The sequence below is a fragment of the Ammodytes marinus genome (genome assembly GCF_949987685.1).
Source record: "Ammodytes marinus genome assembly, chromosome: 18".
Taxonomy (NCBI): domain Eukaryota; kingdom Metazoa; phylum Chordata; class Actinopteri; order Uranoscopiformes; family Ammodytidae; genus Ammodytes; species Ammodytes marinus.
Window position 1 is genome coordinate 8,483,206 of NC_137222.1, and position 19,609 is coordinate 8,502,814.

General features: G+C 39.5%; 1 protein-coding gene across 2 annotated transcripts in view; it reads left to right on the forward strand.

Moving 5' to 3' along the window:
• Positions 1 to 18,055, forward strand: part of ccbe1 (collagen and calcium binding EGF domains 1) — a 34,066-nt gene extending 16,011 nt beyond the window's left edge. Inside the window, exons 3-11 of one of the 2 annotated variants that reach the window (XM_080046326.1) lie at positions 5,807 to 5,859; positions 6,107 to 6,241; positions 8,593 to 8,730; positions 9,926 to 10,035; positions 11,380 to 11,488; positions 12,064 to 12,203; positions 13,661 to 13,696; positions 16,357 to 16,392; positions 17,341 to 18,055. In XM_080046326.1, the coding sequence (XP_079902452.1) occupies positions 5,807 to 5,859; positions 6,107 to 6,241; positions 8,593 to 8,730; positions 9,926 to 10,035; positions 11,380 to 11,488; positions 12,064 to 12,203; positions 13,661 to 13,696; positions 16,357 to 16,392; positions 17,341 to 17,619 (1,036 nt within the window). In that variant the 3' untranslated portion in view covers positions 17,620 to 18,055. Of the gene's footprint in view, positions 1 to 5,806; positions 5,860 to 6,106; positions 6,242 to 8,592; positions 8,731 to 9,925; positions 10,036 to 11,379; positions 11,489 to 12,063; positions 12,204 to 13,660; positions 13,702 to 16,356; positions 16,393 to 17,340 lie in introns of both variants that reach the window. The other variant, XM_080046327.1, reaches the window with a different exon arrangement.
• The last annotated feature ends 1,554 nt before the right edge of the window (positions 18,056 to 19,609 follow it).

The following is a 19,609-nucleotide window of genomic DNA, read 5'->3' on the forward strand; positions in this document are numbered from 1 at the left end:
TAGTAGTCGGTCGACTAAGACCCGGGAGCAACCGTGGTCTTGTTAATTTTTCTGTGGAAAAATAGTTGTAGGTGATGCAACAATAGTGCAAGTTGAGAATGGGAATGAAGAGGTGATGATTCATGAGCACGGCAGTCATTGAAACTTAAGTTGTGGAATGTGATAACAAGGCCAAGAGTGATGCTAAGGGAGAGAAGAAGAAGGGCCAAAAACTGAGCTGTAGTGGAATTTCCCAGATAGACTAAACAGTGTAGTATGATAATTAGGAAAATTATTCGATTCCATGGACACTATTGGATGGTGGTCAGATCTCTGGGGGAAGTTGACTGTAGTCAGAATGACAAGCAGCTCAGCACATCTTGGACGGCACCGTGCGAATATTTCAGTGATTCTGTGTATCTTTCTGTTTCCCTTATAGGCTACTTTTGTTACTAGGATGAAGTAAAGAAAAAAATTTAAACTATTAAACTGTAAAACTGCTGTCTTTAGTGCTAATGACATACAGCAGATATTCATAACCTCATGTTCACACTGCAGGAATACCTTGCTGGTGAAACAAAGGTCAACACAATTATCTGTGAAGAAGATCTTGCTTTTTTATTTTTTTATTTTCTTTTCTCAAATCCCAATATTTACAAATATTTACCTCACGTTCACTTACACTTCTTGATCAGCTGAAAGACTTTGCTTAATACTGTATACTGCCCCTTACCTGTAGGTGGCTCCATGCAATTCAATTAATGGCTGAGCAACGCTTCAACAATAAAGAACGACAGTGGCAAGCTACAAAAATAATTAAAGCTGCAACTAACAATTTTTATTTTTGATAGAGCAATGATTCCTCTTAGTACGTAAGATGTACACGGCTAGTGGAAAATGCCAATCTAAACTTCCCAGAGGCCAACATTACATATTCAGATTACTTGTTTTGTCTGACCAATGCTCCAAATTATACAATTTACAATTATAGAAAACAGAGGATTTGAGAAGCTTGAACCAGAAAAGTATGAACTGATTACCGTTTTTTTTCCCCCTTTTTGTGTCCCTCTTGATCCACACCATCCATAGCATCAACAGGCTAATCATTACAAGAGTAGGAGTTGTGTCCTCACCACTTTTGACGAACATCTTCTCTCCAGTGGAATGCAGACATGTTATTGTATATATCACTGGCAGCGTTGCTGGACAAATAAGCCTACATTGATCCGTCTGCATGTGTTGTCTCACATCTGTGTGTGTTTGTGTGCGTGATACCCTTCACTTTTGTAATGGTTATCCCCGATAGAGAGTGGAGCATGCTGGGATGTGAGGAAGTGGGGCCCTCGTGTGAAGGTGTGTGTACTGTACTGTATGCTTCTTTGTCTTCTTCATCCACTTTTTTGTTTGGACAAGACTTGTACTGTAGTCGTTCCCACTTTGGCTCACATGGGTCATTGTGAATTTGTGTTTCATTACAAGGCAAAGCCAGGCCGGTCTGGTCCACCATGTTGGTTTAGGGGAGGTTCAATGTTTATAAGGTAATTAGAGTGCTTATGGTTCACCCCGGGTAACTGAGGTCAGACTAATCTATGTCTAGATTTCAGGGGGCCCCCGTAAAATGATACGGATCATTGGAAAAATGCAATGGCCTTTAGGTGAGAAAAGGCACAGGTGGCAAAACAATCAGATTGTCTGTGATGTTCCTGCTCATTCTGAACAAGTGCGTCTGAAGTCAGATGTGTGTGTGTGGGGGGGGGGGGGGGGGTGGGGGGGAGTTGTGTGTGTGTGTGTGTGTGGGAGGGGGGAGGGTGTTGTGTGTTCAAACTCATGCTCATTGATATTCTAGTATTGATATTCCTCTTGTTCTCACACTCATGAATATGAATGAAATCCACATGTGTTTTGAATCTGTTTGCCGATTTGCATGAAGTACATGAGGAAATAACAAGCTTGCACAATAATGTATTCTTGAGCTGCCGTTCTGAAAGACGGTGAGGGCCCTTGTGCGTCATCTTTTGTGTGCCGAGTCATATAAAGAGCCTCATCTCCAATTACCCATTCTTTATCTCTTGGATGGTTCTTCTTGAAATGATGAGCCGCTGAAGGAACAATCCTATCACGCTCCTTGACTGTCCCCTAGTGAGTCACCGTGGGGACTGAATTAGATCTCAGCCGTTTCTGCTGCTCAGACACAGCGAAAAGGAGCCGACGTGGACTGTTAAATAGCTTTCCAAGAATCAATGCCAGGTATTGACTGAGACGGTTGTTTAAATAAAGACAAAGCTGTTTGGAAATAATTAGATCCTTTTCGATTTTAGCATTAGTGGGCGCTCTCGTAGAGACCTTAGTTCTCCCATACTCTTTATGCGCACTGCATTTATATCTAGAGTCACTTATTAAGAGTTAACTTGGCCCACGCATTGGGAAATCACAATTTTACCCCAAGCGAATTAAACATTTTCAACGCTGACAAGGTGTGTTTGGACTGGTAGCAATAATTGCAGCCTTAGCCATTGCCACAACATGTCATTTAACAAAAATATCTCTATAGTAAGCGATAGTATGATTGCAGTGCATTAGTTTGAAAGTCTTTCTAACTGGACACATAATTACAAAAAGCTATACATCTGGTATGTGATTTTCATGAATCAACAGTTGAGACCCTCCATATCAAAGATTTAACAGAGATTTCGACCTCCCCCCCAACTATAAATCATGTAGCTGTTTTGAGGTTAATTTATTGCTTTAGTGCATTGCGTTGAATTGCGGCTTAGTATCCATCACCCAGAGTCTTTACCAGGCATGTTGTTTTAACTCGTAGACGGGTCACATCATTACCATCTCAGTTCTGGATGTCTGCTCCTGCAGGTCTGCTTGTTTTCATGTCCTCATGTCAAAATACAAAAGGTTATCAAAGGGACAACATAAGAAGTCAACCATTTTAAATTCATTCAATTAGTATAAATGGAAAATGCCGGATAATACTGTAATTGTGTTTTTAAAAGAGTTTTCATCTGCAAAGTAACCAAATATCACTTTTACTTTATTGTTTAATAATTTAATAAGGTAGACTATATTTTTCTGAATCCTAATTTAATAAAGATATGATTCAGGGAAAATTTACTTCCAACAGCGATATTCATATCCAGTTTCCATGGGATATTTCATGATCTCCTGGAGACGGACGTAGATGTTTGTTTTCTCACGATTGTTCGACGAACCCTGGTTATTTTGCTAAGCTGATTCTTTGCTAAAAGTGCCTTCTGTCCTCATGGGGATGTTATTGTGATGTGAAATACAAGGTCACACAGGAAAACCTCCTGAGATCAGCTGTCACATGTGTGTGCATGGTACACAAATTGCAAGACACAGACATGGAAACTAATTGTAACAGCTCAGTATGCACAGGTACATTTTACAGTACAGTTGCCTTGAATAAAAACACTCACTACTCAAAACACACTACTTCCACTCATTTATGAAGCAATGTAAGTTGTTCCAGTAACTTTAGCAAACTGCCCTACAGTACATAGGTAGTATTCATACTAAAGAGCTAAACACGTCTACATTAATCACACCGGCAGAAGCTGCAGCATTAAGCGGCAGCATGACTTGAAACAAGGTGGTTGCAGGTTAATATTCTTAGTGGGAGCCTTGAGTGCAGTGAAGGAGGTTCTTATGGCCCCTCTTTAGGTAGTAAATATTCCATTGTGCCAGTGAAGAAGTACCTGGCTGCTCTGTGAATCCTGTACCCATGAAAATGATGGTAAAAGCAGTTGAGTGTAGTCGGTAGACCCATTAGACTCGATTGGGGCAGAATTTGTGATTTATTTTGTTTTACTATGATTAAATGTATGTGATGATGTTCTTGCAAAAAGCGTGACCTCTTTCTTAGAGGGTTCATTTGATTCCTAAATAGCAAATGGAAAATCTAACCATAATAAGATGAGAAATTGAAAGTAAGAGTTCCTTGGTTTAAAAATGTATTAATGTAGTAGGCCAAGTTCCAAGTCTCTCTTTAATGGACCATTTAAGAGTGAGAGGTCTCTAAAATAAATCTGAAATATGTCAGCTTCGCAGTCTTCAGATAACTTGTTCTGCTTTTCTTCCCTCAAATTATTTCCCCATGTATCATGTGCATGCACTGACTTTATTACACCTTAGGTTTTGTGTGTAAGGATTTCAGATAGTTAAGCCACAGTAGCAGCGTGGCTTTAGCCTTGGCTATGTATTGGATGGATTGTATGACATCACCTTGGTTTATGATTAAATACCTGCAAAGTTAATGATATTCACACCAGCCTCTTGATGCATTTAGCTTAAAGGCCTACTTCACCGTTTGGAATATGAAGGCGTATTGAACTCGGAGAGCCTATTTAGTATAAATGTGCAAAAAAAATTGAAATCGGAAAATCTTAGCCTGAGAAAAGGCAGAAAGAGTGTTTTATGGTCTCACTGTCTAACCCTACAGTTTCCTTCTTGTGACATCACAGTAAGGGTTAGGATTATCAGGACAGCTGGGCCAAGGGAAGACTGAGGGAAGACAGAGGGAAGAAAAACCTCATTCATTATATTATAATAGTTATTTTATAACGATAAAACACTGGTTCCATATGGGTGAAGTATTCCTTTAATTCACTGAATATGGTGAACATGGTAAATAGTAGCCTAAAGCTGCTAAACATCAGAATGTCAACATTGTCATTGAGGAGTAAGCATGGTAATTTCATAGGATGAGCATTCAAATGCAATTAATGTAATGTATTAATTAGTTCATTTGCCAAGACATGAATCATTCAACCAGGTTTCCCACAATAAAACAAGACTAAGAGTCTACAGCTACGCTAGCATAGCTTTGTTAGCCTAAAATGGAGAGGCCCATAGGAGTGGGGCTATCATCCTAAACTGTTCCTGGATGAAAGCTGTAAAGCGTTACAGAGTGATATTTTTTCATTGCCGCATTTAAAGTGAGTAGGACTTCACTATATTGTCATGACTTAACGGTGTAATTGGATGTTTTTTTTATCACGTCCTTATTGAAAGAAACACCTGGTAGCACTTTTTCCTTTGATCCAAGATTCTGAGCAGATCCCTTATTGTTATGATTTGACTTGTGCTGATCAAATATTGTTACATTATGTTATCATGGAGACAAACGCTAATAAAAGTTATCACAGATGTGGGAAGAGATGATGCATCGGGCCAAGATGTTAAAAGGAAAACTCATTAGGTTGTCACTTCATGTTGTCTCAGCAAGTTGCTTTACTGTCCCATCTGCAAACACACATGTAAACTATTTGGATATAGTTAGAGACTGTTTGTCACCGCCTTTTGTGAAATCACATCAAATCTGAGTGTAGATTTGGGGATTACAATGGAAAATTTGAGGATTGGAAAGGACAGAAATTGATGTGACAGACACACAAACAACGCATAAAGAGGGAGGTTCAGAATTTGGTCAATAACGAGGAATTAGAAAGGGAAATTTCTACAGAGAAATAAGAAACGCTGTGCAGTCAAGCCAATGGGGGATTTTAACTTCAATTCAGAGGAGTGTCATAAGACCTGAACGAACAGGCAGCTGCAGACCAGACACAGCAATGAGACCTGTAGGCAGCTGTGTGTGTGCGTGTGTGTGTCTGTGTGGTTGTGTGTGAGAGAAACATCTTCATGTTTCCCACATTAACAAACAATCGTAAAAGCAGACCAAAATACTGGATCACAACAAATCCTGCATATCTTAATTAATGTTACATGTCAAACATTATATGGAAACATGGGACCTATTACAAGTGTTTTTATTACTTTTTCGTTTTATATTTTACAGAAAGAAATGTTGCAAGGGCTTCAAGTTTGTGCTGGGTCAATGCATTCCTGAAGGTAGGGAACAATGTTTGGATGTAACTCTTGTCTGTTTTTCTTGTGGATGTTTTTGGGAATTCCCTCCCATCATTTCCCATAAGGTCTTTAACACATTTTACTTGACTATTCTCCTGTTTTGCCATTACTGAGTGTTTAATAACCCATAACAGACATGCAAGAATGTTTTGAATTGAAAAATATCTGTATATTGCCTCTTGTGTTTTCCTGTATTCCCACTTATGAAATGCATCATTTCTTTTTGCAGACTATGATGTGTGTGCTGGTGCCCCCTGTGAGCAACAGTGCACTGACCACTTTGGTCGAGTCGTGTGCACCTGTTACCCTGGCTACCGCTACGACCGCGAGCGCCACAGAAACCGAGAGAAGACCTATTGTCTGGGTGAGACCTTGGACAACAGCACATCTAGATAATTCCTCCTTAAAAACAAGGATATTATTTTTCATTCTCACATTTGTAACAGTTAAGAGTTTGAGCACATTAGAGGACATCACAAAAAAAAAACTTTGGGGGAAAATAGTCAATCCTATGGGAGTACTGCGGAACAGAAAGTCAACCATCTTCACACCATCTCTAAGATTGCTTGGTCAAGTGAAAACTTAGCCTGCCAAAAAGCCTTTAAAGGTTTAACTCCAGTCAGACAGAATAAACGTCATCAGAATGTTAAGTGGATTGCTTGATATCTTTAGCTTGTTTTGAAATATTAATTGAGTATCAATAATTTAATTTGGCTTTTAATCCATGCCAATAATTCATTAATTTGACTGGCTTTTTAACATTATCGTCCTTTTTATCAGTCATTTCTTTCATATGAATTGAAATACCCCCTTTATACAGTGCATACAGGTTAAATGAATAAATATATATGTACAGTATCTCACAAAAGTGAGTACACCCCTCATATTTCTTCAAATATTTCATGATATCTTTCCATGGGACAACACTGAAGAAATGACACTTTGATACAATGTAAAGTAGTCAGTGTACAGCTTGTATAACAGTGTAATTTTACTGTCGCCTCAAAATAACTCGACACACAGCCATTAATGTCTAAACTGAAGGCAACAAAAGTGAGTACACCCCTAAGAAAAAATGTCCAAATTGGGCCCAAAGTGTCAATATTTTGTGTGGCCACCATTATTTTCCAGCACTACCTTAACCCTCTTGGGCATGGAGTTCACCAGAGCTTCACAGGTTCCCACTGGAATCCTCTTCCACTCATTCATGACAACATCACGGAGCTGGTCGATATTAGAGACCTTGCGCTCCTCCATCTCCCGTTTTAAGAAGCCCCAAAGATGCTCAATAGGGTTTAGGTCTGGGGACATGCTTGGCCAGTCCATCACCTTTACCCTCAGCTTCTTTAGCAACCCACTGGTCGTCTTGGAGGTGTGTTTGGGGTCGTTATCATGTTGCAATACTGCCCTGTAGCCCAGTTTACGAAGGTTGAATGCACGTTTTCAGCGTCATACCAAGAGGTTGGCTTTGGAAAATTGACGTATGAGTGCTGCCAGCATTGCTGCAGGGCTTGAAGGGGTGGGGGGTCAACCTGTCAGTGCTCAGACCATACGCCGCACTCTGCATAATACTGGTCTGCATGGCTGTCGTCCGAGAAGGAAGCCTATTCTAAAGATGATGCAAAATAAAGCCCACAAATAGTTTGCTGAAGACAAGCAGACTACGGACATGGATCACTGCAACCATGTCCTGTGGTCTGATGAGACCAAGATAAACTTATTTGGTTCAGATGGTGTTAAGAGTGTGTGGTAGCAACCAGGTGAGGAGTACAAAGACAAGTGTGTATTGCCTATAGTCAAGCATGGTGGTTGGAGTGTCGTGGTCTGGGGCTGCATGAGTGCTGCCAGCACTGGGGATCTACAGTTCATTGAATACCAACATGTACTGTGCCATACTGAAGCAGAACATGATCCCCTCCCTTCGTAAACTGGGCCGCAGGGCAGTATTGCAACATGATAACGACCCCAAACACACCTCCTAACGACCAGTGGCTTGCTAAAGAAGCTGAGGGTAAAGGTTATGGACTGGCCAAGCATGTCCCCAGACCTAAACCCTATTGAGCATCTTTGGGGCTTCTTAAAACAGGAGATGGAGGAGCGCAAGGTCTCCAGTATCCACCAGCTCCGTGATGTTGTCATGAATGAGGGGAAGAGGATTCCAGTGGCAACCTGTGAAGCTCTGGTGAACTCCATGCCCATGAGGGTTAAGATAGTGCTGGAAAATAATGGTGGCCACACAAAATATTGACACTTTGGGCCCAATTTGGACATTTTAACTCAGGGGTGTACTCACTTTTGTAACCGGCAGTTTAGACATTAATGGCTCTGTGTCGAGTTATTTTGAGGGGACAGTAAATTTACACTGTTATATAAGCTGTACACACGCTACTTTACATTGTATCAAAGTGTCATTTATTCAGTGTTGTCCCATGAAAAGATATAATGAAATATTTGAAGAAATGTGAGGGGTGTACTCACTTTTGTGAGATACTGTATATATAAATAATATGTATTATATATGTATATAACTTGCATTAAGAATTACAGACAAACATGTGTAATGCTGCAGTTTATTTACATACAGTCTACCATTTACAATTTATCAAGACGGTGGTAACGGTTACCTATAGGTCCTGTAAGTTACTTACATTGTCTTTATATTCGTTGCTTGCTGTCTTGTCTCTCTCTCTTTCTGCCGGTCACTGGCACATATAGACATCGACGAATGTGCCGACAAAAACATGTCTGCCTGCTCTCAGCTCTGCTTTAACTCTGTGGGGAGCTACAGGTGCGAGTGCGAGAAAGGCTATTTCCTGGAAGAAGATGGGAAAACATGCACCAAGGGGGAGAGAGGTGAGAATTGTAATTTTTACTCAGACATTTTCACTTTATTCAAGGGCACATCTGACTGTGATGTGAGTGCTAACCACAATACACACTGTTATTTTGTGTGTGTGTGTGTGTGTGTGAGTGTGAGAGAGAGAGAGAGAGAGAGAGAGAGAGAGAGAGAGAGAGAGAGAGAGAGAGAGAGAGAGAGAGAATGAAAATAGAGATGGGGGGTACTGCAAATAGAGACACCTGGTAGTCATTACACATCCTCCAGCTCCTTGTGCATGTCAGAACAGTTCTGTCTCTCTAACACACCGCTGCCCCCGTGACTCCCTGGTCTTTTCTGATTTGCTGGATGCATTTGAGAAAAACATCACAAACGGTCGGGTCAATAATAAAGTCACTTCTTTAATGCCCCAGATTCAGTTGCCGGTGAAGCGGTCAGGAGGTGCAGATTTGCTACTTCCTCCCATGAGTTTATCTTCCATTGCTAACCATAACATTTCAGGAGAAGCCGGAGAGCGAGAACACTGTGGCACATACAGTACCATAGACATGCCTCCTGCTTTATGTCCTGCTGCTTTCTAACATAGTGTGGAAAATAGTGTCCAGACACTTTCATTCATCCATAAGATATATGCATTCATAGAGTAGGGCCCGTTATACTGCAGGCCAGAGACAAAACCAGTGAGCTTGTCGTTGTTGTTTTTTCTCTTTACGGGATTGTGCAAATTTATGGCTCAAACTTAAATGGTTTATTATGGTTTCGGAATAAAGAGTTCAGAGCTGTGAGAGAAAAAAAAATTCCTTGCTGCAATAGAGCTAGTAGTGAGACATTAGTCCTGCAGCACTAGTCTAGACTAGGCTCAGACACATTTACTAGACCACCTGCTTGTCTTAGTTAAATGTAAGTTTTAAGGGACCCAAAATGCGCAGGTCCTGCAAATGACAGTGAAAACCGCTCACACAGGTTGCAAGGACTCATTACACTGTCACCAGATGAGTGAAATCGGCCATTACAGTTGTGTAATTTTCTTTTAAAAAAGTGATTTTATGCAGAAATAGTTATTTTGACATTACAGTAATCACACTTTAGTTTCATTCAAAAGGATGGCTTTAACACAATTCGTGGATAAACAATTTGACATCACACAAATTATGCTAAATCTGTCTTTTATTTTTTATTTTTAATAAAACAACTTTTTTCCACACCTCTCAGCAGTGCATCTGTTTGAGAAGTCTGATAATGTGATGAACGCTGGAACTTGCTCAGCCACATGTGAAGATCTCCTTCAGATCAAGATGTCTGTCCTGCAGCTTAAACAAAAGGTAAGGGGGTGGAAAAAACGTCCAAAACATTCCAGTTTGCAAATTTAGAATTCATCTATACAATAAACCTTAAACTATTAAAAAAAAAACATAAATCTTGCATCCTGCATATTTTTCTGGTATTCTGTGACGAACAGTCCCCAGTTAGCATTAAATTCACCTTCTTTATTCAGCTGGATGTAAACATTTCCGTCTGTTTCTTTATCGCCACCTAAAAATCTCGCTTTTATCTCCAAGGAGTATTTCAGAAACAACAGCAAGCAGATTTTAAAAACTCTTTTGAGACTTGTCGCTGCCCCTTTACTTCCTAATGGAATAAATGGCTGAAAAAACTTCCTGAACTGGTGGATTTCTTCGTCCGTAAGTGGGAAGTGTTGGGGCAATTTGTGTGAAACTCAACAGTGGGGTTACGTTTCCCCTCTGTGTAATCGCATGCGTCTGAACCTATCTGAGCGCGAGTCTGTCAACAGTTGCACTCAACACCTTGGACTGTAATGGATTATATATTGCTTCCAGCTGTGTGGTCTGAGAGCTCCTGCTGCTAAACTGTATTTATTTTTGTTCTAAATGTCAGTGTATTAAGAAAAGAAAATGAAAATATTGTATATGCCCTCTCTGTATTATTACAGTATAGAACATTTTTATATATTTAAATGTTTCATATCATGGGAAAGGTTAGAGTTTGAATTTAGGATCAAACACCTGCGCCCAAGGTCACAGGCTAGCTGATCAGCAGGTGAACCATGACCTCGCTCAGTGTGTGTGTGTGTGTGTCTGTGTGTGTGTGTGCATTTATGTTTGTGTGTGTGTCAGTGAATTCCAAATGTGTTGGGCCCTTGCAGCAAAGCCAAGTTTTTCACGTGTTTCCCTGTGGGATTACCAGATCAACATGATGTTATACAGAGATCAAAGGTAACTTTTTGCCAAAGATGCCACTGAGCATACAGAGCAGAAACTCTCGCTGGTCTTGTTGAATAATGCAGAGGGGTTGCCTGGCCCTCCGTCTGTCGGGGTTACAGCTTGTAGTGCGGTGCATATCAAAGATCAGCTTTCATCTGTGGCCGGGTATATCATATTAACATAATCTTACTTGAAGTTGACCCGTCAGTGTGTAATGTTCCTGCCCTGTTTGACATCAGAAACATTGCAGGATTTGAATGTTCTGGATGTAACTCCAATTTATGCAGTTTTTGATATTTGACATTTGAAATTTCTACCAAATGGAGGAAAAAAAGACTTTAACCAAGTATTTTTTGTTTGATATGTTCTTTTTTTTAATAAATCATCCGTTCAATTATTTGTAATTGTCTTCTCGTTCACCTATTTTCTGCATCCTTATTCAAGATGGCCCTGCTGTCCAACAGCGCTGACGTCCCTGAGCAGATGACCAGTGAGAAAATTCTGACATCACCCGTGTTTTTACCGGGGCCTCCAGGTCTCCCCGGCCCTCCAGGTAAAAACACACAAAGCTAAAAAAGTTAATCAGTGTCAGATTATGCATAAGGAAACTGTCCTGCATTCAGCTGAGATGGTATGAAGCACTTTACACAAAGTACAGCTGAGGCAGATGGGGATTTCATTAATTTATTAGCAGCTATCACAAGGGAAAAATGTATAGTATCTGTACCAGATGATTTATAATTATTATTAGCTGTCTTTGTTTAATTACGGTAACATCAAAGAAATGCAAACCTTGTGTGAAAAAGTGAGGGGATAACCAAAATAAGTGGGATTCATGAATTGGAAACTGTCATTATTAATATTCTCTATCTGTTGAAAACCTGTTGCTGACAAAAGAGGAATAGTCAAGGGATTATAATTCCATGGAATTAATTGTTGATCAAATATTTCATTATAAACAGCAGACCGATCATCTGACCAACATGTCATCTTTAGCGCCACATCATTTTCATTTTCCTTTATTTAACCTCGAAAGTTCAATTGAGGGGTTACCCTCCTTTAACATGGCTAAAATGTATGTTTGTTTTTCAGCTGTCTGCATACTAATATGAGTCTGGATTGTTTTAGGAGATCCAGGACCAGAGGGCCGTCCAGGACTCACAGGACTGTTGGGGGTCCCTGGGCCTCCTGGTCCCAGAGGCTTGATGGGACCAATCGGACCCACACCAGACCTGTCCCACATCAAACGGGGCCCCCGAGGAGCCGTGGTCAGTACTTTCTTTTTCCATGCTTTTAATGAAATCTAGCCACTTATCATTCATTTCATATAAAGTCTGCACCATCACTCAGCATCGTATGCACAATTTAATGAGTCACATTCCTCATATTTAACAGTGTACACTTCTGAATCAGAAAGTATGAATGTGTGTTTTCTGACTTCAACTGTTCTGAGTATTTCTTGGATACAGTAAACTAGTCACTCACGTCCATTTATTTTCTGTTGTTTCGGTTCAACACTTTCTTCCGCAATTACTTAATTAATTTGGATGAAAGCACTGAATACAGTAAAACTTCAAAGCTCTATTTACTTGTTTCTTCTTTCTTTTCTTTTACAGATTTTATAGGATTCCTTGTCTAACTCACAAAAATTATTTCAGATAATTTAGTAACACCGGTCTTCAGAGAGGGTCCAGGAGAGCTGTGCCTGATTTATCTTTAAGAACGGAGCCTGTATCAGGGAGCAACAGGAGCAACCATAGACTGTATATAGGTATACTGTAAAGGGAGCAACACATAAACTATCCCATCATGAACTGTATTAAATAAAGCCACACATTTGAAAGGTGGAAAGGGATGACACATGTCAACGACAATAACAACAGACCGCAGGCCCAATCCTTTTCCAGCTCTGTTTTCGTTGGCACGCTGTGTCTTTGTACAGTGCTCAGTCTTGACAGCAAGTGCGAACCCTCCATGTTAAAGTGTGGGATCTGCACCAAGAATGTGCAGGATGTGGACATTAAGATATATTTCTAGTATTCAAAGTGTGAGTATTTATGCAATCGTGTTATGAATAAATCATACCATCAACACCTGCAATAATTTGGACGTGTCTTTTAATTCCCAACTCTTTATATTCATGATGCGTTAATGCATTAAATCAGTACACATGCCGGTGGGGGAGTTGTCCCTCTCTCCTCACAAAAGCCCGATTAGACTCTGGGCACAGTTATGAGGTCTGGCCACCAGGTCACACATGTGTTTCAACTGCAAGTCAGCGTTTCACAGATGATGAATGTGGTTTTAGCGTGTGACTCACGGGTGTGGTACAGATTTGAATATTGGCCCTACTCCATGTACAATGTCTTCACACTTCACTAATGATGATTTTCTAGGAAAAGAGTTCAAAGCAGTCCCTATAGCGCCGAGCTGATGTCACTCGCTAAATGGCCCGGAGGCAGGAATAAAAGTTAATCTTCCATAATCGTTGTAGGTGGAGCTGGAAAAATATGTCGGTTTTTCATTTTAAAAGTCTTAAACATTAACATATTTCTTTGGTGCAAAGCAGGAAAGAACCATCAGATATGTGGTCACATTAAAGCAAAAGCTATGAGTGTATATAGTATCTGGTCCACCTGAATTGAAAGGAAACTGACAAATATGCAAACATGATTGATTGAAACAGAAATTAAATTGTTGTTTTTTGTTGTTGTTTTTTAAACAGGGGCCTGAAGGAGCACCAGGAAAAGATGGCCTGAAGGTGAGGTCAGAATGATGCAATGTTAATGTATATCTGTGTGCTTATTTTAATAATAGAACGTGTGTATAAGAGGCAGCTATTCTAGACAAGAGAGCAGGCGTCCAGCGTGTCACCCCTCAGGCTGATGAGTCTTTAGACTTGGCAGCAGAATTTGTCTTGGCTCAATGAACAAAAGACAGATACAAAGGAGAAGTTGGTGCGGTAGGTTTCAAAGTACCAACCAACTAGCTACATTCGGCTCATCTGCCAACACTGTGTCTGTCATTAGATATTTCTCAATAGCTAAAAGGTTTCTCAACCTAGCCAGATTTATTTAAGGTGAAAACCACAAGGTCGGTGCCAGTATCCTCGCAAATCCTACACTGGAGTTTTCCTAGGAGATGATAGCGTCACTGCAAGTTGCTTCAGGTTCAGAGAAGTGTGCCAAGCAGCATTTTTCAATTCTCTTTTTGGGAATTATTAGAGAGACCAAAGGAGCATTATATGGTGGGGTAGATTAGCTTATCAAAATGAACACAATCAGATCATTATTATTTAGTGTCTGAGAAGCCTTGTATAGGTTCAATTAACTGCACATACAGTAGTACAGGAGCACCCTGGGCCAAATAGACTCTGGATGCCTCTAGGCTAGAGCAGTTGTCTGGAATAGTACATGGAGTTGTGTCTTTGCATTGGCTGACAGGAGGTAGAAAGCATCTTTCAAAAGGCTAACTGGAATGTTTTTGTCTGGCTTTGCATCCCTGGGACACTGAAGTAAAGTGTTCAGAAAGACACTCCAGACAATGTTTAAGCCTTGGATTAAGGAGGTACAATGCAGAGTCTGCCGTGGTTACAGGGACATTTTCTTTCATCTTGTGATATTCCTAAAAAGGAAATTGAAGAGCAGCTGAGGTCAGAAGAATACTAACGATGGATGTTTGCAGATGGCCTTGGTCCACTATCATTCAGATAGGTTTAGCTGTTATATTCATTAATGAAGATAAAGCAATTATGAACGTATTAATGGTAGCACAAAGATGAGCTAGAACGAGAAAGTCCTTCATGTCAATCTTTGATTTGACGATGGATTTGTCGTCGCAGTGAGAGAGCGGTAAGATTGAAGCTCTGTGTTCCAGCATGATGTCAAAATCAACTGGAGGTAGTGTGTTGTGCAACTAGTTTATGGCAGACTTGGAGAAATGATCAGAATTAAAAGTGACTGTAGACAGGAGTCTGGTTTTTAATGGTATGAAAAATCAAATGAATATCAGGAAAATACCCCTATTAGGAGATGAGACGTGTCTGTTGTATAAAAGCATTACTGGTTTGGTTGTGTGTTTTCAATATTGAGATTTTGGTCAAGAATGATTCAGGAATGACCGGTCATCCATGTCACACTGACCAAGAAAAGTAGGAGGTATGAATAGCTGAATAGATGCTCATCTTGTTCTAGCCCTAGCAATGTTTGCATAGCCTGCGGACCACGTATGGATCGACTTAGGTGCATCTTCATTATTGACCCAGTACCTTGGTGTTCTTTCGGTACAGCCGGGGTGTTTGTGTGGATAGGTTGGAGGGAGATGTTAATCTGTGTCTCTGAGTAACAAATCCAAACCATCTGCCAAAATACACACAGCCTCGGTGTGACCCTGAGCCGCGCTAACAACCGCAGTGGTCAGGTCAACATGATTGCGTGTGTGTGTGTGTGCTACCGTAGGTCAACAGGCCCCGATGTTTTTTTTTTTATACCTTTTTTTATACCTCAAAGTCAGGCTACGTGTACAGTATGTTTAAATATATATGAACAGCTTACTTTGTAGGTTTCACTGGTATATGTCACAGTTGCAGCAATAGTACATACAATACATCACAATTTATTTTCTTTGATAAAAGTTAGATGAAAAGGTCACCACTCTCACATCTCTGCATTAACTTAGAGCAAGCAGTCAAATAGCATAGCTTAAAATAAAGACAGGATGCAAAGATAAACAGCTAGCCTGGCACTGTCAAAAGTTCAATATGCCAACCAGCAATATATAGTTCACTTATTAACACGTATTGCGTTTCCTTGATAAAACCGAATCAAAATGACACATTGTGGTTTTACGTCGTATAACTATTTCTCTCTGTGTGCAGTGACTTGTAACAAGTAATAGCCATAGCACTGCAATCTCTGTTAAACCATCATTTGTGTTATTACACATTTTGAGGTTGGTGCGTGGATAAACGAGACACGGGACACATTAGTGAGTTTTAGAGATGAAGGATAGGCGTGTTTTTCAACTTTAGATAAAGTCAGACTAGCTGTTTCCGCCTCGCTTTCAGTCTTAATGCTAAACTAAATTCGGCTTCAGCTCCAGTGCCATACCTAACGCACACACAGATTAAAGTGGTATCCTCTCATTTCACTCTGGACTAAAAAAGCTAATAAGCGCATTTCCCAAAGTGTCAAACTGTTCCTTTAACAGGCTAAAACAACATCTAATCTGTTCTTCCCTAAAACATGTTTCTTTAAAATGATATGCCAGCTTAATCCACGAGGCATTTGTGGTTTCTAACCCTTCCTGTAGCTCTTAAAAAAAATAAAAAGTCTTGCCCTGTCTAGAATAATATGAATTTTTCTTGTGCTTTTCCCCCTCACTGTAATCCATCCAAGCTAAATGTTTGTTTTGTTTCCACAGGGGGATAGAGGAGCTCCCGGGCCTGTTGGACCACCAGTAAGATTTTGATAATCTATAGCGATGCCATACTATTGTAACTTGTTGCCATTATCTAGAACAATGCATTTGATCTTAAAAACACACACACACACACACACACACACACACACACACACACACACACACACACAACTGAAAAGCAGGCCTCTGAGGGTTCTGAACATTAGATAATAAAGTTAGTAATACTGTCAAAGTCAATGTAAATAGTGTCCAGTACTGGGTAAGCATTATCGCCTAAGATAAACACTGATGATGCTAACATTAACAATCATGAGAAGAAGCACAGTAGCCAGCGGCCAGTCCCTGACAGTCCATTGATCAGCTGGATTTCTGTTGGTAAAATCTCCTGTGACGCTTCTGAGAAGAAATGTCATCTAACCCAAAACACTGCAGGAGAAAAGGGTAAACATTTTAACTTCTAGATATCATCACAAAGTTATAATGTTGTAAGTAATCAAGCCAGTTGATTACTTCCATTCATTTTTATCAATGAAAAATAAAACATTTATAAAACAATTTCTGCATTTTTTCTAAGGAGACAAAAAAAATATCAAATCCTTTTGTAATAACCTCGAAATACTTAAAAAACTACAACTAAAAAGGTTTAGTTGATTTTGGTATTGAAAAAGGCTAATGTTGAGATCATATCTGTTTAAAGGTGGTCAGGTGTTATACGAGAAATATACAGACGCAAACAGGTTGAGTAAAATAAACACATAAATGTACATTTTGGACCTTATATTTATAATAGTATGTAAGAAGACATGTTACGGAAAATTGCCAAAAAATCTCAAAATGGACCAGTGCTTGTATTAGTGAAAAAATGAAGTTCTAGTCTGCCATGTCTTGTCTTAAATGTAGAAAAAGGAGATTAACTAATGTTAAATTCATAAGATAGTAAATAAAACTTATACATATATTGTTTGTTTCGTATTTGACTACTAGGGCCCTCCAGGCTCCTTTGACTTCCTGCTCCTGCTGATGGCAGACATCCGCAACGACATCGCCGACCTGCAGAGCAAGGTGTACGGTCGGCCTATACACTCTCCAGGGGAGGACTTCCCCTCCGCCCCCGACAGCTGGAGAGACACCCAGGACAATGTGCAGGACGCGGGCTCGGGAGAGGACTACAAGGAGCCTCCACCTCGAACAGGCGGAGGCTCTAAGAGGAACAAGAAGAGGAAACCCACGCGCGAAAAAACAGACTTTGACTGGAATATTTAAAGAGGGTGGGTTTAAAAACGCTTAACGTCAGGTGTAAATATTGAAGTGGTTGTTGCTATTCTTATTTAACTGTTTTCAAACAGAATGCTCTGAATGCCTCTTCCGTCACAGATGTTTATTTTTGTACAATATACAAGATTTTTTTGTGTGATATTTTCTTTAAACAAAACATGTTGACTGTGCAATGCATGATTTATTGTGTTCTAATTTTCAGAAACATATGGTTCTTTCACAGCACATTAAACAAGTCTCTCACGAAAGCTATTTTTACTTCATCACTTTATGTTGGTATTTGGTTTCCGTTTCAGTGAGACACCCAATACCTAAATCATTCATAAACTGAGCATTGACGAATATTATTTTTTTCAATAAGCAAATTAATCGAAATTACAAAGTCTCACCAACAATTGGTGAAAAAGCACCTCAAAGAGACCAAAGTGGAATCCTCAAAATTGTGTTCAGTCTGATTAAAAAAAACTTTTTCTGCTTGAAAAGTGACTTAAACACCAGTTGTCTTCCTTTTAATCGTGTCTACACCTAAAATTGTTTCTTGAAAAAAATAGCCTATGAGGAGAAGTAACATTATGAAATTGTAACATTATTGTTGTCATTTGCAAAGTAGGTTGATGAAGCCAGAAATTCAAAGCTGGTGAACAAAGTGATGAAACTTCCCACATATTGTAAAATCTCCTTCATAACTTAACAAAGACAGTGATCTAGGGTTAGGGTTAAATTAATTTTCAGTCCAGGGGAAAAAGCACCCGGTTGTTGGATGGCCTTGATAGTTGACTGATCCACCAGAGGGAGACCTTCTCAAAGCCATTTTCATAACTCCCAGTCACTCAACAAATTATCAAGTTCTTTGCTAAAAAAATTATAATTACACTGAATAAGAAATAACTCTGGAAAATCTTAAAACATTACATTAGGCCTCATCTATCTGTTAAAAACGGCAATATTTCAAGCATATTCCAAAATCGAGTTTAAGGACAAGAAAGATTCCGCGTCATATTGAAACTCAAAATATAAAAAATGTTATGGATAGCATTTTTAATGAACATTTACAAAAGAGGCAGTCAAGATATTTACTAAGATTAGCAAAATGGTACATAATCAACGTAAAGAAAAACGTGTTCTTTCATGGCTCATTATACAGCTCATACAAATGGATGCTTCCTCCTTTGTGCAGAAAATAACACATAAATGTGACTTAACCTACCCCTTTTTTGCATCTGTAAGCTCGATATGAATGTTTAATAAATGGTTTCCAACACAGTTTAATGTAGCTATGAGGAAACACAGGTGTTTGTTTCATTAGATGTTTTTTTAAGCATTTCAAATTCTCGTTAAATGACCTGTTTTAAATTTGTACAACTTTGTTTGATTACATTTTCACATCTGTTCACACACATCTACGTATTAGAGCCACAGAAGGGCAGACAACATTACAATGTGTTACATTATCTTTGTGAACCATTGACCGTTTAAAATATGCTCAAAAAAAGCATGTTAACTATAAAAATGCAATAGCGTCACTGCCTTTTCTTAGGGTGATTATTTTAACATCAATAGATGGTAATAGATGATAATATCACTTTGATTTCCCCACTTTTATCTAAAACACTGAAGGCGGTGAAGTCATATGAAGTCATGGCTGGAATGGACGGAACATGCTTGGCTTATGAAGTGAGCATGCGGTTTTTGGCGGCTGTCTTCCAGTTGGGTTTTGGATGTAGTTTTGCCTTTATTTGAACTCGTAAACTTTGTTCTTTCAGCCATTTTTGTTGTCTCTCGGTCATAACTCCCATTCATCTTCCTCTGTCCCTGGATTCGGATGAAGACAAGTTGCAGATCTAATCGAGGCAGCTTGACCAAAACAAGGTGATGCCAATTTCTTTATTTTCATGAAGGAAAATAAAGAAACTTTGCAATGCGTTAAACATCCCCAGCTCTCTAAGCTGCAGTGTGTAGAGATGTAAAGATAATATAT